General features: G+C 40.1%; 1 protein-coding gene across 3 annotated transcripts in view; it reads left to right on the forward strand.

Annotated features, from left to right (window-relative positions):
* Positions 1-16,819, forward strand: part of NFIA (nuclear factor I A) — a 359,380-nt gene that overhangs the window by 280,469 nt on the left and 62,092 nt on the right. For 2 of the 3 annotated variants that reach the window (XM_021679991.2, XM_021679992.2), the window contains exons 7-8: positions 5,299-5,427; positions 7,692-7,745. In XM_021679991.2, coding sequence (XP_021535666.1) covers positions 5,299-5,427; positions 7,692-7,745 — 183 coding nt within the window. The remainder of the gene's footprint in view (positions 1-5,298; positions 5,428-7,691; positions 7,746-16,819) is intronic. The other variant, XM_044914528.1, reaches the window with a different exon arrangement.

A 16,819-nucleotide genomic window follows, 5' to 3' on the forward strand; every position in this document is an offset into this window, starting at 1 on the left:
AGTTAAATCTTCTCTGACAACTTGAATAACAACAACCCAAACTCCTACAACAGACGAGATAAGGTCCTGCTGTCTTGAGCAGCATTTACCAAGGATAATATTCACAGGACAGTGAATTTTTGAGTAAGCACTCACACTGACTTGTCACAGTTTTCCTTTTTTAAAAATCCAGCATGTTCCATTGTTTCTGGAATAGTTATTGTTTATTGAGATCTCTCCCTCCCCCCCTTCCCATTAATATTGTACCTGCTTTGACTCCTAAAAATCCCCTTTAAGAAGCTTCCTTAAGCAAAGAACAACATTGCACTTTCTTCTCATTCCTGTAGGACTTGCTTCATAACTGTCCCTATAAAGTTCTTGGTCAAAGTGTTTAGTAAATCTCATAATTTGGGAGACAGACGGAGTTGAAATTAATTACGTATTTTTTTCCCTGTATCTTCTTTTTACTTTCTGTAACATCAGGTTGTAGAAAAACTTACCAGAACAAACCTTGATTTGTTATAGGAGACCCCACGAATTATTTTTGAGTTTTTTTCATGTCATTTGATCTGATTTTGTTACTGGTATTTCTTAAAAGAATCAGGGAGAAATAGGAATTTTCTGAATTTATTTGGAAATAAAATTTATGCCATTGGAAATAACCACTTACTTGCCTCTTTTCCACAGAGATGTCTTACTGTTTTCTCTGGGTGAGTGTAGGCTAGTGGAAAGCCTCACTACCTAGCATGTATTTACTAAAAATGATGGAAGATCCTGGAATTCTAGTGAGTAATTAGTGTCCAGTAAGCATCTTTAATGCATACATTTCTAGCATGGACAGTAGTCTCATAGTTGAGTAACATCTTAGTTTGCTATTGCTGTATAACAAATTACCACAAACATAGCTTAAAACAAAACACATTTATTACTTCATTACCTTATTACCTTATTACCAGTTAACATGAGTCAAGAGTCTGGGCATAGCTGAGGTGGTCCCTCACCTCAGGGTCTCACAAGGCTGCAATCAGCATTTCATCCAGGCTGCATTCCTTCCTGGAGCTCTGAGTCCTCTTGCAAACTCTTGTGAGTATTGGCAGAATTGAGTTCCTTACAGCTTTAAGACTAGGGTTCCAGCTTTCTTAAAGCTGGCTGTCAGCCAGGGGCCTTGCTTAGCTCCCAGAGGTCCCTGCATTTCCTTGCCATGTGGCCCTCTCACAGGCCCCTTTACATCATGGCAGCTTACTTCTTCAAAGGCAGCAGGAGAATCTCTCTTCTAGTCCCTCTTTTAAAGGGTTCACCTGATTAGGTCAGGCCCACCCAGGATAATAACCTTTTACTTAATTCACAGTCACCTGATTAGGAACCTTAATTACATCTGCAAAAGTCCCTTCACCTTTGCAGTACAACAACCTAATCACAAGAAGAACATCCATCATATTCACAGGTACTGCCCACATTCAACTGGAGGAGATTATATAAAGTATGTACCCCAGGGGCCAGGAGCCTTGGGGCCAACTTAGAATTCTGACTACCACAAATTAATGATGACTGTAATGGAATCTTTGTGAGTACTATTTTTGGCCTGTGCTTTCAAGGTTTTCCTATTGGGCCTCTCACTTACAATTGCCTTCAGGGATCAGAGTCACTAAATGACTAGACTTTCATGTTTGCCTGTGTCCTCTGGACACTATTTGAAACAACTCAGGTAGCTCAGGAAAATGGCAAAGTGGAGAGAAATTCAGAAAGTCTGATGGTTAGAAAACCAATGACAAGCCAGAATGCTTTTTGAAATCCATCTCCTAGGGACACCTGGGTGGTTCAGTGGGTTAAAAGTTGGACTCTTGATTTTGGCTCAGGTCATGGTCTCAGGGTTGTGAGATCAGAGTCCCGTGTTGGGGAACTGCTTAATATTCTCTCTCTCCCTCTCCCTCTGCCCCCCACCCCCATACATGCTCTCTCTCTCACTGTCTCTCAAAAAAATAACAGAAGAAAAGAAATCCACCTTCTATTTTCTTTACCACCATTGGGGGTTTTTTTTAGAGCAATCAATAGGAGAAAATGTCCCATTGAAACACAGCATTCCGCTAAATTTCTGCTTCTTGTTCTATAAAATTCTTTATTTTTACATAGTGAAAAAAACTTTGAAGTAATATTTTGTTTGTTCCAGGAAAAGGGCAGCATTACTTTATAATCTTTTTTTTTTAAATCTGATACTTCTGAAAAATACATTGAAATCAAAGTTTTGCTTTATTAAGAAAAAGCCAATTAGTCATTAATCTGTACAACCATGGCCTAACAGTTGTGCAGAGCTAATTGGTAAAAGAAATTATAACAAGAAGCTTACATTTAATCTAACGGGCAGAATCCAAATTTGATTTCAAAAATGAAAGTCAAGATTAATGTCCTCTCGCTTTTAACATAAAGTAGTTTACTACCATTTTGAAATTTTATCCTGTCAATTAAGTATATGAAACAAATTAACCAAAACATACATTATGCATGTGGAGAAAATATTAAAGTATATAATAAGGAAATGTGCTCAATACAAGTCTTTAAAAATTGAAAACACAAAGTAATTTTGAGATTCATGACAGCCTTAGGGTTCATCTTACTTGACTGTGATAAATTTAAAAGATTATACATAGTTTGGCTTCTTCTTGAGTGCAAACAGTATTTCTTTGCTCTTTAACCCTTCAAGGAGGATTTGAGTTTTGCTGTTTTTGAATCTGTTTACCAACTTCATCATTCTTCATGCTTGTGATTGCCTGTATCTTACCTCTATTCCCCTTTTTAAAGGATAAATGTAAATGGTGGATTTAAATCACGTCACTCTCTCTGCCTTATTTAGAACGGCATGGGATGGAACTCATGAACTTTTCAAAGAAATGCTCCCTTTTCTGTGAGTCCAACCATTTGCTTTCTTTAATAAGGTTAGTTCAGATGCTGCATTTCCTCAGTGATTCCATTGTCTGAAAAAAATTCTGCCATCTTAAAAGTTTTGACATTTTCATTTTCTGTTCTATTTCTGTTTCATGACGCATAATTCAGGCATTTGACTGAGCTTAAATCAGTGGACTGGTTGGCAGCCTAAAAATGTGTTTTGCACAAGAGAGTTTTGAATGATTTGAGAGGTTTGTTTACATTTTGGTAACTTTTATTTCTTCCCTTTAATTTTTTAATTTGAAGTCCCCTCTCTGATGTAGTTCTGTGATTATACCTTAGGCTAGGTTACTTACAATGAATGTTGGTCCAAAACCCCAATCAATCCTAATGATGTTAGGATATTGGTATGGTGTACCTTTGGTTACTGATTCAAAGAGCAAGGAAGCATAGCTAACGCCGCTGAGTGACGTGCTTTTTCATTCAAATCACGTAGATACTGATCTGGAATGGATGGGATCTAGATTTGTCCAGTTGGTGTGAAATCACACACCACTTCGTAATGTCCTTACATGGTACCATGTAAATGTTCCTACCAGCTTGCAATTTGTTTCTTTCTTGGGGTCAAACTCCCAAGTTTTACTATGTCGGTTAGTAAAGCCACAGATAAAGCTGAGACCGTTAAACCTAGTTTAAATATCTTTTCAGGCCACTTGCTGAGTTCTAGACCCTTTGTTGGATATCCTGAACATAGAAGGGGCAAAACACACTATCCTTATAGAATCTGTAGTCACACTCAAAGCCTGTGTGAAGGAAATCTGTGAACATAAATAACAAGGACATATTTAGATACAGGCCAAACTAAGTTTGGGGACAGATCTATACCTATAAAGTGCTTGGCACGGTGCAGAGGAGTTAGTAACTGCTCACTAACAGGTACATGCTCATATCATTATTATTTTCATTACTTAGTTTTCCAGCTCACCCCAATAATTCTCTGGTCATAGAATACAACACATGCAGACATATGTAAGTAAAGGAGATTTGATTCTTTTGACGTGCATACAGACCAGTTTTGTGCTGCAAATTTAAGAGAGCCCAGATTTGTCCTGTGATGTGGAGACAAGGAGTCATTTCCTTTATTTTTATATCCAAGTTTTCATTGTTTTAATTGGCACCCTTCCAGACTGATAGATGGCTCCAGTTGTGTGCCAGCGTGGCTGCCGAGAACGTTACAAACGCAGTATAATTTCAAGGGACGATTTTCCCATTATTTTCTTCCCAAAGCATTTTCTATGCTGGAAATGTTATGAAAACCTCAGAAACTATGGTAAAAATACTATTTTTAAAAACAAGTTTTTATTGTATTTTCTTAACATAAAAGTAATACACGTTTATCACAGGAAAAACAAGTAAGCAAAAAGAGGCAATGAAAACCACCCAAATCCAACACACAGAGAGAACCACCATTACAGTTTATGTGCATTTCCTTCCAGTTCTTTCTCTGTACAGAGACCAATATTTTTAAGTGGCATCCTAGCACAACATCCTATTTTATAATCGCTCTCCGTGTCTTTATTCCATGTCATCAGTGGAATGTCCTTATTCTCTGACAGTACTATTTTCATGGGTTCTTTTTTTTTCTTTTTTTCTTTTTTTTTTTTTAAAGATTTTATTTATTTATTTGAGAGAGAGAGAATGAGAGAGAGCACATGAGAGGGGGGAGGGTCAGAGGGAGAAGCAGACTCCCTGCCGAGCAGGGAGCCCGATGCGGGACTGGATCCAGGGACTCCAGGATCATGACCTGAGCCAAAGGCAGTCCTTAACCAACTGAGCCACCCAGGCGCCCCTATTTGCATGGGTTCTATCCTATTTATTTAACCAGTTTCAAGTGTTGGGCATTTAAGGATTTTTTTTTTTTACTTTGATCTTTTCTTTCTTTTTTCTATTATAAATAATTCATTGGATGAGCAACTGAGTTGTCATTGTTGAGAGTCTTTTTTTAATGTTAAAATAGCTAAATTATTTAAAATGTGGAGAAAGTGCTTTGGTGCTTCAGTAAGGTACCTGGCAAGATGAAGTGGTTGCAGAGGAGGTCTTCATGTGCCTTCGAGAGCCTCCTTTCTGAAGGCTCCCGGGGGCCACAGGCACATACAACTTGCAGGAAATACTGGGCAGGGGCCTTCCATAATTAGACAAGATCACTCATGCCAAAAGGGACTATGATTGAGTAGAATAAGTTGAAGTCAGTTCTAGTTGGACTTACCCAGGGACCATTTTGCTCCCTGTTGGTTGCCTGTGACAAATTCAAAGCGATTCAAAACAAATTCTGTGCTCACAGGTGGGTTTCTTTTTTAATTCTTTCAGGTTTATCTTTTAGGCTGTACAAGCATCGTGCCCTGAATTAAAGTGTGCTTATCACTCCATCCTTCTTGCCAGGAATGCCATCTCCAACCACCCTGAAGAAGTCGGAGAAGTCTGGTTTCAGCAGCCCCTCCCCTTCGCAGACCTCCTCCCTGGGAACTGCATTTACCCAGCACCACCGACCTGTCATCACAGGACCCAGAGGTGAGCCGCTCGACGGGCACTCTTGCTTGTGCTTAGATCATGGCCTTGGGAGCAGCATAACAAAAGGGAGAGACATGGAGGCCTCTCCCAGAATGCTCCTAAAGGCAGTGAGTGCTCCAGTTTCTCATCCTTGGGGACAGCTTTGGCATCAAACCCTTGATCCTTACCTTAGGCCAGAAAAGGAACCAAACCTCTCATTCCCAGTGGGATGTTGCAAAGAGGTGGGAGATAATTTGAACTGAACCCAAATCAAATCTGTCCTACAAGTTGGACAAGAGGAGTGTGTGTTTGTGTGTGTGTGTGTGTGTGTGTGTCAGGTGAGTATAATTTCCTGTAGTTAGTTACCTGTTTTCAAGGAAGAGCTGTTTTGCATTCTCTCATCCCTGCTGATTCCCTTTCCTTGAAACCTGATTTCAATATGTGGCATTTTGCATTGAGGTTGTTTGCATCACGGTGTTGACGAGCAGTCTTCACTCACTCCTTTTGAAGTGGTAGATAGTTTGTCTGGTTTTCATTGCAATGTTTTCATTATTTTTTGTCTCGTGTGCTTTTAAGTTTATTATTAAAATGTGTCCACAAGAAATATGATTTGTATTTCACATTAAAGACAAGCTTTAAACCTCAAGAGAATGTCAGCAAATCACTTAACTTGATCTTATTGCAAGATGAAAATTTTTATTAGTTTGTTTATGAAACTCCCACAGTAGGAGTATGAGTAATTGTAACCACGTTCACTTTCTTCCATCAGATTGTCGCTTAGGTAGGTCTGTGATCTACCAGCTGGTATTATAAAACATCCTAGAAAGTTATGGTCTCTTGTCTACTTTGACATACGCCTGGGGAAACTGATATTTCTTGCATTAATCTCAGTGTTACACCCAAAAATCTGAATCCCTTTATGAATACTCTGTGAGCATCTCAGGGAAAAATGGCAGTTGAGAGGGCCATCCAATGCACACATGCAGAAATTACACTGAAGAAAGTAAGTATTAGGACTATTTTGTGAAGTGATTACTATATCCACAATTATGAAAACTTACTTGCTCCATCTTTTAAACATCTTGTGATCATTGACAGAATTTTCTCAAGATCCCTTATTATTTCACTTGTGCGGTGTGCATGCGTGCATGTGTGTGTGTGTGTTATAATCAGAAAGGCAAGTTATGTATTTTTTTTTAACTTGAAAACCTTGCATCCAAATTGGATCATACAGTCCCAGAATGAGTCTCTTTCAGTGGGGTAGCATTATGATATTATCCTCAGAGTCAGCATTCATTAAGCATCTAAACTGTGGTGGAAAATAAAAGATATGAAGTCCTTTTAGTCAGAAGATTTTCAGTCTCGAGGAGATAAGGCATGTGATGTTTCTCGTCTTTCTATGGTCAGGTTAACGTTTTAAATGCTAAGTGAATGTTAAAAGTAGAAATTTCTGCGGGAACTCAGAGGAGGGGACAATGGAGTTTCATTCGTTCATTAAATGACAATTTACTGAGTGCCTGTCGCTGGGAATTGAGTGGTTCCTGTCCTCATCAAGCATACAGTGTAGGGCAGAAGAGAGATGCAAGAAAATAAGCATTCAGAAGATGATGTGGAATGTGCTATTACCACTTTTTATCAAATAAAGAGACTTCAAAGTTTAGATAGCACTGAGGTCAAATCTTAAGAAGTCGCTTACATGAATAGAGGCCGTTCCAAGCAGAAGGAAGATTCACAGTGGAGCCAGGTAATCAGGATTGGGAAGAAAAGGATGCTAGCAATCAGGATAGCTGGGTGAGCTGCCTCTTTGCCTTTCCACTTATCTTGTGGATTTTTTTTAATGTCCTCATCAATAAAATGGGACAGTACTATTGTTGAATGAATTTTCCTCCCAGCCTCCTATTCTTACATAGAGACATGATAAAAAATATATATATATTTGTAGAGACTCTTTGAGGAGCATAAAGCAGTGTGCCTATATTATCATTTATTCAATAAATATTGAGTGGCTTCTATGAGTCCTGTCTTAAAACCATAGTTCTACACATTATAATAACAATTCTAGCATTTACCCTTGAGGGCCAACATTGGGAGCTTCTTCATGCTAGATGCTTAAACACACTTGCTAAAATGACCCACACTGGGTTGAACCAGACTGGACCTCCCTAGCCTTCAGAACAATGAGCTTTGATCTCCTATTCATACCATGAAAAAAATGTTTATGAGGAAAAGAGAAAGATGCCTAGTTTAAGAATTATGGAATACCAAAGATTCTTTGTTTTCACCAGAATTCAAGATGGTTCCCAGCATCCTCGGTTCTCCTTTCTGGAAAATCTACTCAGGTACCCATTCTTATTGCACCCTGCCCCCCTCTTAGTGGTCTGGTAAGGGGAATTGGAGTAATTTAGATGAAACTCTTTGTTGGCTTCTTTGTGGCAAGAATCATAGAGTGGAGATGGGCTAACACGAGACACTTTGGGGCTAAGATACTTTTTAAGGTTGGTATTGAGCCTCTTGCTATCTAAGAAATATTTGCTACAGGCGCCATATTGCCCTTATTCTTCTCTGAAAAAGATGGAAAGCTAATGGTTGGAATGAAATCACAGGATTAAGCGTTGATGTTTTAGGAAGATGAGGCCAAAGTGAAGGAGAGAGAGTCTGACTGAATGAGCCAGTGTGGAGTAAATGTGATGTGTACCTAAGGAGACTTCAACCTCCATGTTCCTTTTATTGTAAAGAGTTGCCATAACCCAAATCAGTAAATCATTAGAGAACCCAGACAGACAGTCGAACTTTACAGGGCCTGGAAGAAGAGAAAGGTGTGTCCTTTATCAGGGTCCTGGGGCACAGGGACAGGGGAATCTATTTACTACACTGTTGCTCAGAATCATATGGCATATTCACCTCTCCATAGTACCCCGATTGCAAGGCTTCTGTTGCCTCCTTTGGGGAGAGTATGTGCTATGGTGAGTGCTGTGAATTGTGTAAGATTGTTGAATCACAGACCTGTACCTCTGAAACAAATAATACATTATATGTTAAAAAAAAAAAGAAGATAGTAGGAAGGGAAAAATGAAGGCGGGGAAGGCGGGAGGTCGGAGGGGGAGACAAACCATGATAGACTATGGACTCTGAGAAACAAACGGAGGGTTCTAGAGGGGAGGGGGGTGGGGGGATGGGTTAGCCTGGTGATGGGTATTAAAGAGGGCACGTTCTGCATGGAGCACTGGGTGTTATACGCAAACAATGAATCATGGAACACTACATCAAAAACTAATGATGTAATGTATGGTGATTAACATAACATAATAAAATAAAATTTAAAAAATTTTTCTTAAAATTTCTCATGGGAATACCTTGACCAGACAAACACCAGTTCGTAAGCAATAACTCTGTAATATATCTCAGTGCCCAGGCCAGAGATGATATTTTAACACTTTGCTGTAGAGCAGAGCAAGGTCACCTCGCTAAAAAACAATGGCCCTATTTTTTACTACAAACATAAGCCATATTTGGAAATATGGTGGACACTTGTTACAAAGGAAACCTCTCTTTGAAATTGCAAAGCAAATGCAAAAAAAAAAAGGGGGGGGGCCTTGAAGGGAGGCAGCATTTCACAGTGGGTAAGCATAAAAGCTCAGGGGTCAAACAGACCAGTGTTGGAACCCTGTCTCCACCACTGTTACCAGCTGTGTGGACCTCGTACATTGCTTTACTTCTCTGAGTCATAGGTTCCTCATCTATAAATTGGAGATCATAATCTTTACCTCAAGAGAATCGTATTATCTAAGGAGGAACTGAAATCATGTGTTTACAGTTGTTTGCACAGTGCCTGGAAATAGAGTATGTACTCAAATCATGCAAACAAGTAAATCACCCATTTTTACCCAGGCTTTGAAAATTTCATGCTGTCCCTACTACTTTCACCTATCAACATTTTGCCTATTCCAAGACCAGCTCAAATACGATTTTCTACACAAAGACCCCCTAGCTCCACGCAGGCTGCCATCACCTCACGCTCCTTAAAGTCCCATAGCCTTTCGCACCCAGCACCTTGCTTTGCTAGTTAATGTACATGTCTTGTCGCTCTCCTAGAATGGAACCTTTGAAAGGGAGGATCTATAACTTAGACTTTTCGTTATCTTCATTGTGTCTCGTGCACTGAATTTTATGCTCAAATATTGGTTGAATAAATAAAAAGTACTCGCATTGTACATCAATGTACACAGAAAACATTCATCCCCTCCCTGACACTGATAAGATCATATTGCTTCAGAAGAACTAAAGAGTGATAAATGTATAATAGTTTAGGCAGGACTTCTTTGTAAGGAATTGTCCAAGATGGGGAAGAACGATGGCCTTCCCGCTAAAGAAAGCTTTTATAAGATTATATGAGTAAAACTTTCATATAAAAGTTACAGTTTTTCTTAGTTTCTGCTATTTTGATATCTTCTCTGTGTACATCGTGAAGGTAGAGACATGTGGCTTCTTAAAACAAATCCCCCTCTGATATTGGCTTTCTTTGTGGTTTTGATAAGTCACTTAACCCCGTGGCCTCAGTTTGGCCATCTGTACCATGGGGACCATCCTTGGCCACCTATGTAGTTAAAATTAGATAAAGGAGTGAAAGCCTTTTGGAATATCCTGGGGAGTGGAGAAGACATTAGGTTTCCATAAAAGCATTTGTATGTCATTATACATTATTACAATTACTATGCACTTTAAGCTGAAAGATTGGGCTTTCAAAGACTTTCTTTTATCAGCACTTAATTTTTTAATTTCAACCATAAGAAAGTATTTAATCACGACAGTTTATTTTATTCACGATAATTGAAAAAAATCTTTGTTCTTCCCTTTGCTTTTTTAAGAGTTAAAAGTTTGATAATTTAAAGGATCTAACTCCTTTTATTGGAATTATTTGGAGCGATCAGTGATATTTTAGAGTCTCTTGAAAGTTCATCTTCTTGAAATTTAGATGTCTGCCTAAAATCTTTGCTATTTTCAAAAACAAGATAATGAATTATACTTAATTTAAGCATTTCACTTAATTTAATGCTTTACACTAAGTAAAGCAACTCTTGTGCTTTAGGGTTTTAGAAATGGGGAGGCGCCCACACTGTACACATTGCAAGGCAGAGGTTGAAAATAATTAGCAAGTAAGCACTTATTGAGCCTCGTCTAGAACCACAGAATTTGAGAACAGTGCTCTGGAAATCTGGTCTCATCCATTTCCTGTATCAGCTAAGAATGTGTTTGATTGCAAGTAACAGAAGATCTGACTAAACAGGTTTTATGTTTCTCATATAAAAACAAGCATGTAATTCAAGACTGTGATAATCCAAGGATTGAGATTTTATCTCTTAGCCTTGCTTTAGTGGGTTGTGTTCATCCTCATACTGTGACCTCCTGGTCACAATGTGGCCACTGCATACCTGCCTCACATCTGCATTCCAAGCAGAAAGCAAGGCCCGCTCATTCTGCCACCTTTTGTAGAATGTTATGCAGCATGGTCCAAACTATGCCACATGATGACCTCTAGCTGCAAGAGAGCCTAGGAAGTCTAGATTATTTTTTTTAGCTGAACACATTGCCACTCTGTATAAAATTAGGGCTTTATAAGTGGGTAAGTAGGAGGGGAATATGCCAGTGAGCAGTTAGTAATGTATTCCGTGTTACTCCTGCAGATGAGAGATCTCAGCCAAGAACAGAAATCAAGTCTCCAATTCAGTACCTCTTCCCCTATGTCACTTGGTTCTACCTTTTTCTCCCCACTGGGAGAAATAAACTGTATTTATTGAAACAATTAATTTGTTTTCACATTTTTTATTAGTCTTAAGACATAACATAGCCATTTAGATCTTTTGATAAGCATGACATAACCCATGTTATCACACTGAGTTTTTTAATAACAGCCATAAACAAATCATTTGACCTTTTTTTTTATTAGCCTGTGAATCCTTGCTACTGGTAATGCGGGGTTTCTGTTAGAGGCAAGGCACTTCAAAACACAATTTTTGAGGTCAGTGTGACTTTTTTGATATTAAAATTGACTTGCACACTCCCCTGACTGTCTGGGGATCTGTTCGTTTTTTTCCACCAATATTTATCAAGCACTACAGCGGGTACAAGGCACTCTACTTGTTGCCGAATAGAGTGAACGAGAGAAGCTAGGACTCTGGCCTCAGAGTGCTTACCTCCTGGTGGATGACGGGACAAGAAAGCCAGCAGTTCTATTACTGTGATAGGGGATGATAGGGGAAGCTCAGGGTGTTGTCAGGGACAAGGGCATCCTGATAGAGAACTACCGTGGCATTTTGGCATTGCGAAGAGTCCAAACAAGCCTAAGACTTAACCCCTCTTCTCCTGCAGAGTACCTTCTGATTGTAAGCATGCAAAACAAAGTGACAGCGACAAGTTGTGCTTTTCAATAACTAAGTGCTGAGGAATTAAAGACCCACACGATGTGAGCATGAAGCTAAACCACCCACTTCTTTATGAGTCAGAAAACATATATACATGAAGGGAGTTTAGACGTAAAATTGCCTGCCCCGGTACTAAAAATATACATAAGATATGCTGAAACAATAGCCATATAAGCCAAAGATTTATTGTGTGGCTTTCAAAGAGTCATGCCAGTTTCTGTTTGGAGAGGTAGTCAGAAGTTTATATGCTCTATAAACCTCTCTAAGTCCATGATCCTTGTGATTCAAGCAGGGATCCTGCTCTTAGTGATGAAACATCTAAGGGTCTGCAGTTAACAATATTTCCCGGTTTGGCCAAGAAAAACATACTGCAGAGAATTATGAGAATTAAGATCACCTTCCAGGAAGTGGAGGTCACCAGGAAAGGTTGGAGGAGTGTGGATTCATAGACAATAATAGAGGAGGAAGGAAGGAGAGGTAAAATATGAAGGCAGCAGTTATCACTAGATGACAGGGCCCCTCAGAGCAGGAACCATGGCTTTATTCTTCCTATCTGTGCTCCTCAGCCTCGTGCCTGGCATAAGGAAAGCACTCAACAGATATTTGTTGAATAAATGAATGACTGCATGGATTTGATTGAAGACACACAGAAAGTTTGGGAATAACAGGGAGTCACTTCCATCCCCCATTTGTAATAATAATACAATATTCAAGTGCATGTATTCGGTAGGATTTAGGGAGATGCATTGCATGGTGAATAAATGCTCAATACATATTTGCTTTGCCTTAATGAAGAGCTTCTACCTTGCTAGGCATTAAGAAAAATACTGAGCTTGAGATGATCCCCTTTTTGTAGAATATTTGCTGTATTACAAATTTTTTTGTCAAAATTAAGGGCCTGCAAGAAGAAGTACTCCCTTTAATCGCCACCATAACCATGGCATCTCTCCCTTGGCATAGGCCCCCTTGATCTAAGTGATAGGTGTGTTCAGCTTTCTCGTATCGTATCTGCAAACTTCTTTGCCTCTTAGGAAAGCTTTTAACTTAGTTGTAGAACCTGCTGGCGCTCCTTTCAAAGGAGCTAAATCTAATTTGTCTCTCCTGGTTTAGTGCAATTGAATCATCTCAGGGAAATGAGAAGCAATTAAGTACCTGTTGCTAACAAGGTGCTGAAATAATCTGCCAACAGACGCAAGGTGTTTATTTATTATTGGAGTATGTCATTTGAGAAAACATTACGTTGTCATTCTACAATAAGAATTGCCAGAATTGATTTTCAAATGCAGGCATCAGAGACCTAACAAGTACCACCTTTGAGGAGCATTGAAAGACAAGTAAGTAGGGCTTATGAACGTTGGTCAAGGTTAGCTCAAATGCTGGTGTCCAGCCCAGTGGGAAACACTGCCGATGGGATTTGAAGGATCTGGATGGCGAAGAGGAAAGGCAGCTTTTTAGCAAAGACCCTTTAAGTCCCAGTTCAGGAAATTATTAAATTCATTAGCCAGATACTTATAACCAGCTATTACTGCCCAGCCAAAGGAAAAAACAGTGCCAGCAAATGTTTTAAAACTACAACTAAACAAAAGTCAGGAAGCGTGTAATTAAAACTGTACCTTTATTGTATTGTAAAGAGTTTCACTATGACATGGAAAATATTTAAAGGAGAAGGCTGTTTAGCTAATTTGTCTGCAAGTGAACTGCTTAGTGGAAAACTATCCTAAATTAACTGTAAGGCCACCCACCGAGTGAACCTCATAAAAGGCCATGGCTGCTCAGCTTGGTTTTGTGTAACCGTTCAATAATTACTAGATAAATGCATAACTAAAAGCTCTATTACACTAATAATTTGTACTGAGATAGATGTGTGGGACACCCTGCTGGGTTAATTTGTCATCCCCACAGCAAACTTCTAAAGAGAGCTCTTCTGTAGGGGAATCGTGCTAATATGTGGTCCCAAGGAGGACAGGTTAGTGCAGTAAGACCAATTGGCTCCTTAATCTCCTAAAGAGGCAAAATGCCCCCAGGGTGAGTGCCAGAGAGAAAAATAGGGTGCTTAACCACGTGTGCCTAGATTTAAACTCATCTTGACAAAAGAAACTGCTCTCCCTTGGAATTCCTGGCCCCTTTCCCTCCATCTCTCTGTCTCTCCCTCCCTCTCTTCCTTCCCCTGCTCCCCCACCATAGACCCACATAGGCACACATGGTGAAGGCAGGGTTCTGAGCAAGGTTTCTTTAAAATCCTCTCATTGATAAGACTGCCCGGTATGGCTTCTACTATAAATCACATAATCAGATAAATCCCTAGCAGTTCTTTCTTCTTGGTCTAGCTTAATATCATGTGGATTCCATGTTTGAACTCATTCTTTATTTTCCTCTTTTTGGAGTGGAATAAAAAAGTCAGTATTGGACTTGTATCTCCTCTTTATGTGGAATGTTTTCCTCTGTCACATACACACACACACAATTGCTGTTTTAAATATGAGGCTCACATTGAAGCTTCAGTGCAGGGTTTTCAGCCTCCCCTATTGACAGAACCATAAATCATGTTAAAGTTAAGTGAATTACTGTAGCATAGAACTGTGGCTTTAACAATGTTTATGTAGTATCAGCTTATCATCCATGTAGGCGGGGGGGGGGGGGGCGGTGAGCACTAATATTTGAAATGGGAACGGACGGCCCTATTAATGTGGTCGCAGTATCCCAGAGAGTCACCCATTTCATGCCGCCTCCTTTGTATTGTTAAAATGAGTGTACTTAATCACACGTAGAGAATGTTGTTTAAAATGTATATTTCCAGAGTAAATTTCCAGTTGTCATGTGCCATTTCTTCATATGAAATGGCGGTCGCTCCCCCACCCCCGGTCAAACACTTCCTTTTTCTGATGTGCAAAACACACGTGAGCAACATCAGAGTTACCAGGTTCCAATACAATAATAAGGGACCTGTGAACAAAAACTTCTGAAGGGAAATAAACCATTTGACCTCCGAGAAAGAATTCAGAGGGGAGCCGCGGAGCACAATGCAAAGTGCGCGGGCTGTGGGGTCAGCCAGCATAGAATTCGGGTGCTGGCTGGCCACTTGGGATCCGCGTACGCTTGTGTGGCTCACTTATCTTCTACCTGCCTTTGTTTTCCCACCTGTACCAAACGTTAAAGCCTGAGGAGGCAGAGGGAGTGAAATGACATATGGAAAGGGCTGGGAACTGTCGTAAGTATGGTGACTAAATGTTCTCTATCTCTGTGACGGCTCCTTTTATCCTCATACCTGCATTTGTTTTCTTTGCACGTGATTCTCTGGAGAGAGTTCTCATTTCCTTCATTCTTCCATCCTCATCCCCAGCCTACTCTTCCTACCTGCTCCTGTGGGTCTGGGAGGAGTGTGTGTTTCTCCTCTCTGGGAGGAGCCACGGATGCTCAGAGGAGGACATGTGGTCTCAGGGAAGTGAGGCAACCTGGTTACCCCATCCCACTGCTCTTGTCTGTTTGGGAAAACAGGGGAATCTGCCCAGTGGGGCAAGTAAATAGCTCCCTCCCATGCTAGGCAGCCCTTTAGCCATGGTAGAGACTTCTCTTGGCTCTGTCTTCATTCAGGCATGGCTCTTGCTAAAGTTAAGATAAGCACCTCTTTGGTTAACAAGAGTCTGTTGTTTATAAGAATCAATTCAGCAGGTAATTACTGAGCATGCTAGGCCCTAATGAACAAACCAGATGAGTTCTGGCCCCACATCTAGCCAAACAGGTAGATAGGAAACAAATTATTATCACTATGATGAGATTAATGAGAGGCGATCTCAAGAAAGGGATAATCCAGCACAGGTATTTAAAGTATTTGTGGGGGGTTGGATTTATGCACGTCAGTTTGTGTGGGTCCCTTCCATTGGCATGCGATATGAATTTAGAAAACCTTGGCATCCCTGAGGGATATCTCCAGATCTTTCCAAATCCTCCAGTTCCTGAACACTATAATAAAAGTTGTGGAATTGTTGCATACCTGGTAATGAATGCTTTGAAGATATGTTCATATAGATCCTTTCAAGTGAAATATTTTTAAAACTGAAAGAAACCCAACCAAATTCCTTCACCATCCCCTCTACCCCTCCAAAAGAAAATCATGGATTGGTGCTTGTAAGTAAAATGTCTAGGGGTGGATGGCTTCAGGCAGAGCTGGATCCAGATGCTCAGGTGATACCTTCAGAAATCTGTATGTCTTGTTCTTTCCCTCAGCTCTTCTGTCTTCTGTGTAAACTTCATTCTGAGGCTGAATCTCCTCAGACTGCGGCATTAATGATGTGGGCAGCTCCAGGTTTAATTCCCACCAATGTAACAATCCCAAGGGAGAAAGAGAATAGCTTTTTCACAGTAGATCTGGGCAAGGTTCTACTCCTGGATGCTTATGGCTCTAATTGTCCTGGTTTGGGTCCTTTGCTTGGGTCACTTTTGGAATAATCCTTATGTTTAAGAGATAAGGGGGTTTCTCACTGGTGTGGCCTGGGTTGCATACCTACCTGCAGAACCAGTGGGTGGGGTTGAGACCACTCTCACTACATAGCCTGGGGCTGAGGGAAGGATAGGTACCCCCCAAAACCATGAGAGCTCTGTTTCGAGAGGGAATGGTAAGGAACTGCTGGACAGACAGAACTACTAACTGTCCCCTGCAGGAGATAAGAACAAAGCTGTCCTGAGCTTGGAGCAATGGGCTCAGCTTTCTCCCTAGCTGAAGTGACTTATTCTTGTGGTGAGGACTTGCAGAGCACAGGTAAATTCAGGTACTAGAAAGTGACTACTAGCCCATGCTATGAGCTTCCAGGTCCATAAAAACAGTTCAACTTTTGATTCCCAGTTATCTCACGTTGCCACATTACATTATATGATCCAGATTATTTTTCACGTATCTTTATTCTAAAGAAAATAATTCTAAAAATAGTAAACAACCCACTGTCTAATATACTGTCTAGCACATAGTTGATTCTCAACACATACTTTTTAAATGAGCG

Source organism: Neomonachus schauinslandi, chromosome 4 (assembly GCF_002201575.2).
Source record: "Neomonachus schauinslandi chromosome 4, ASM220157v2, whole genome shotgun sequence".
Classification (NCBI taxonomy): Eukaryota; Metazoa; Chordata; class Mammalia; order Carnivora; family Phocidae; genus Neomonachus; species Neomonachus schauinslandi.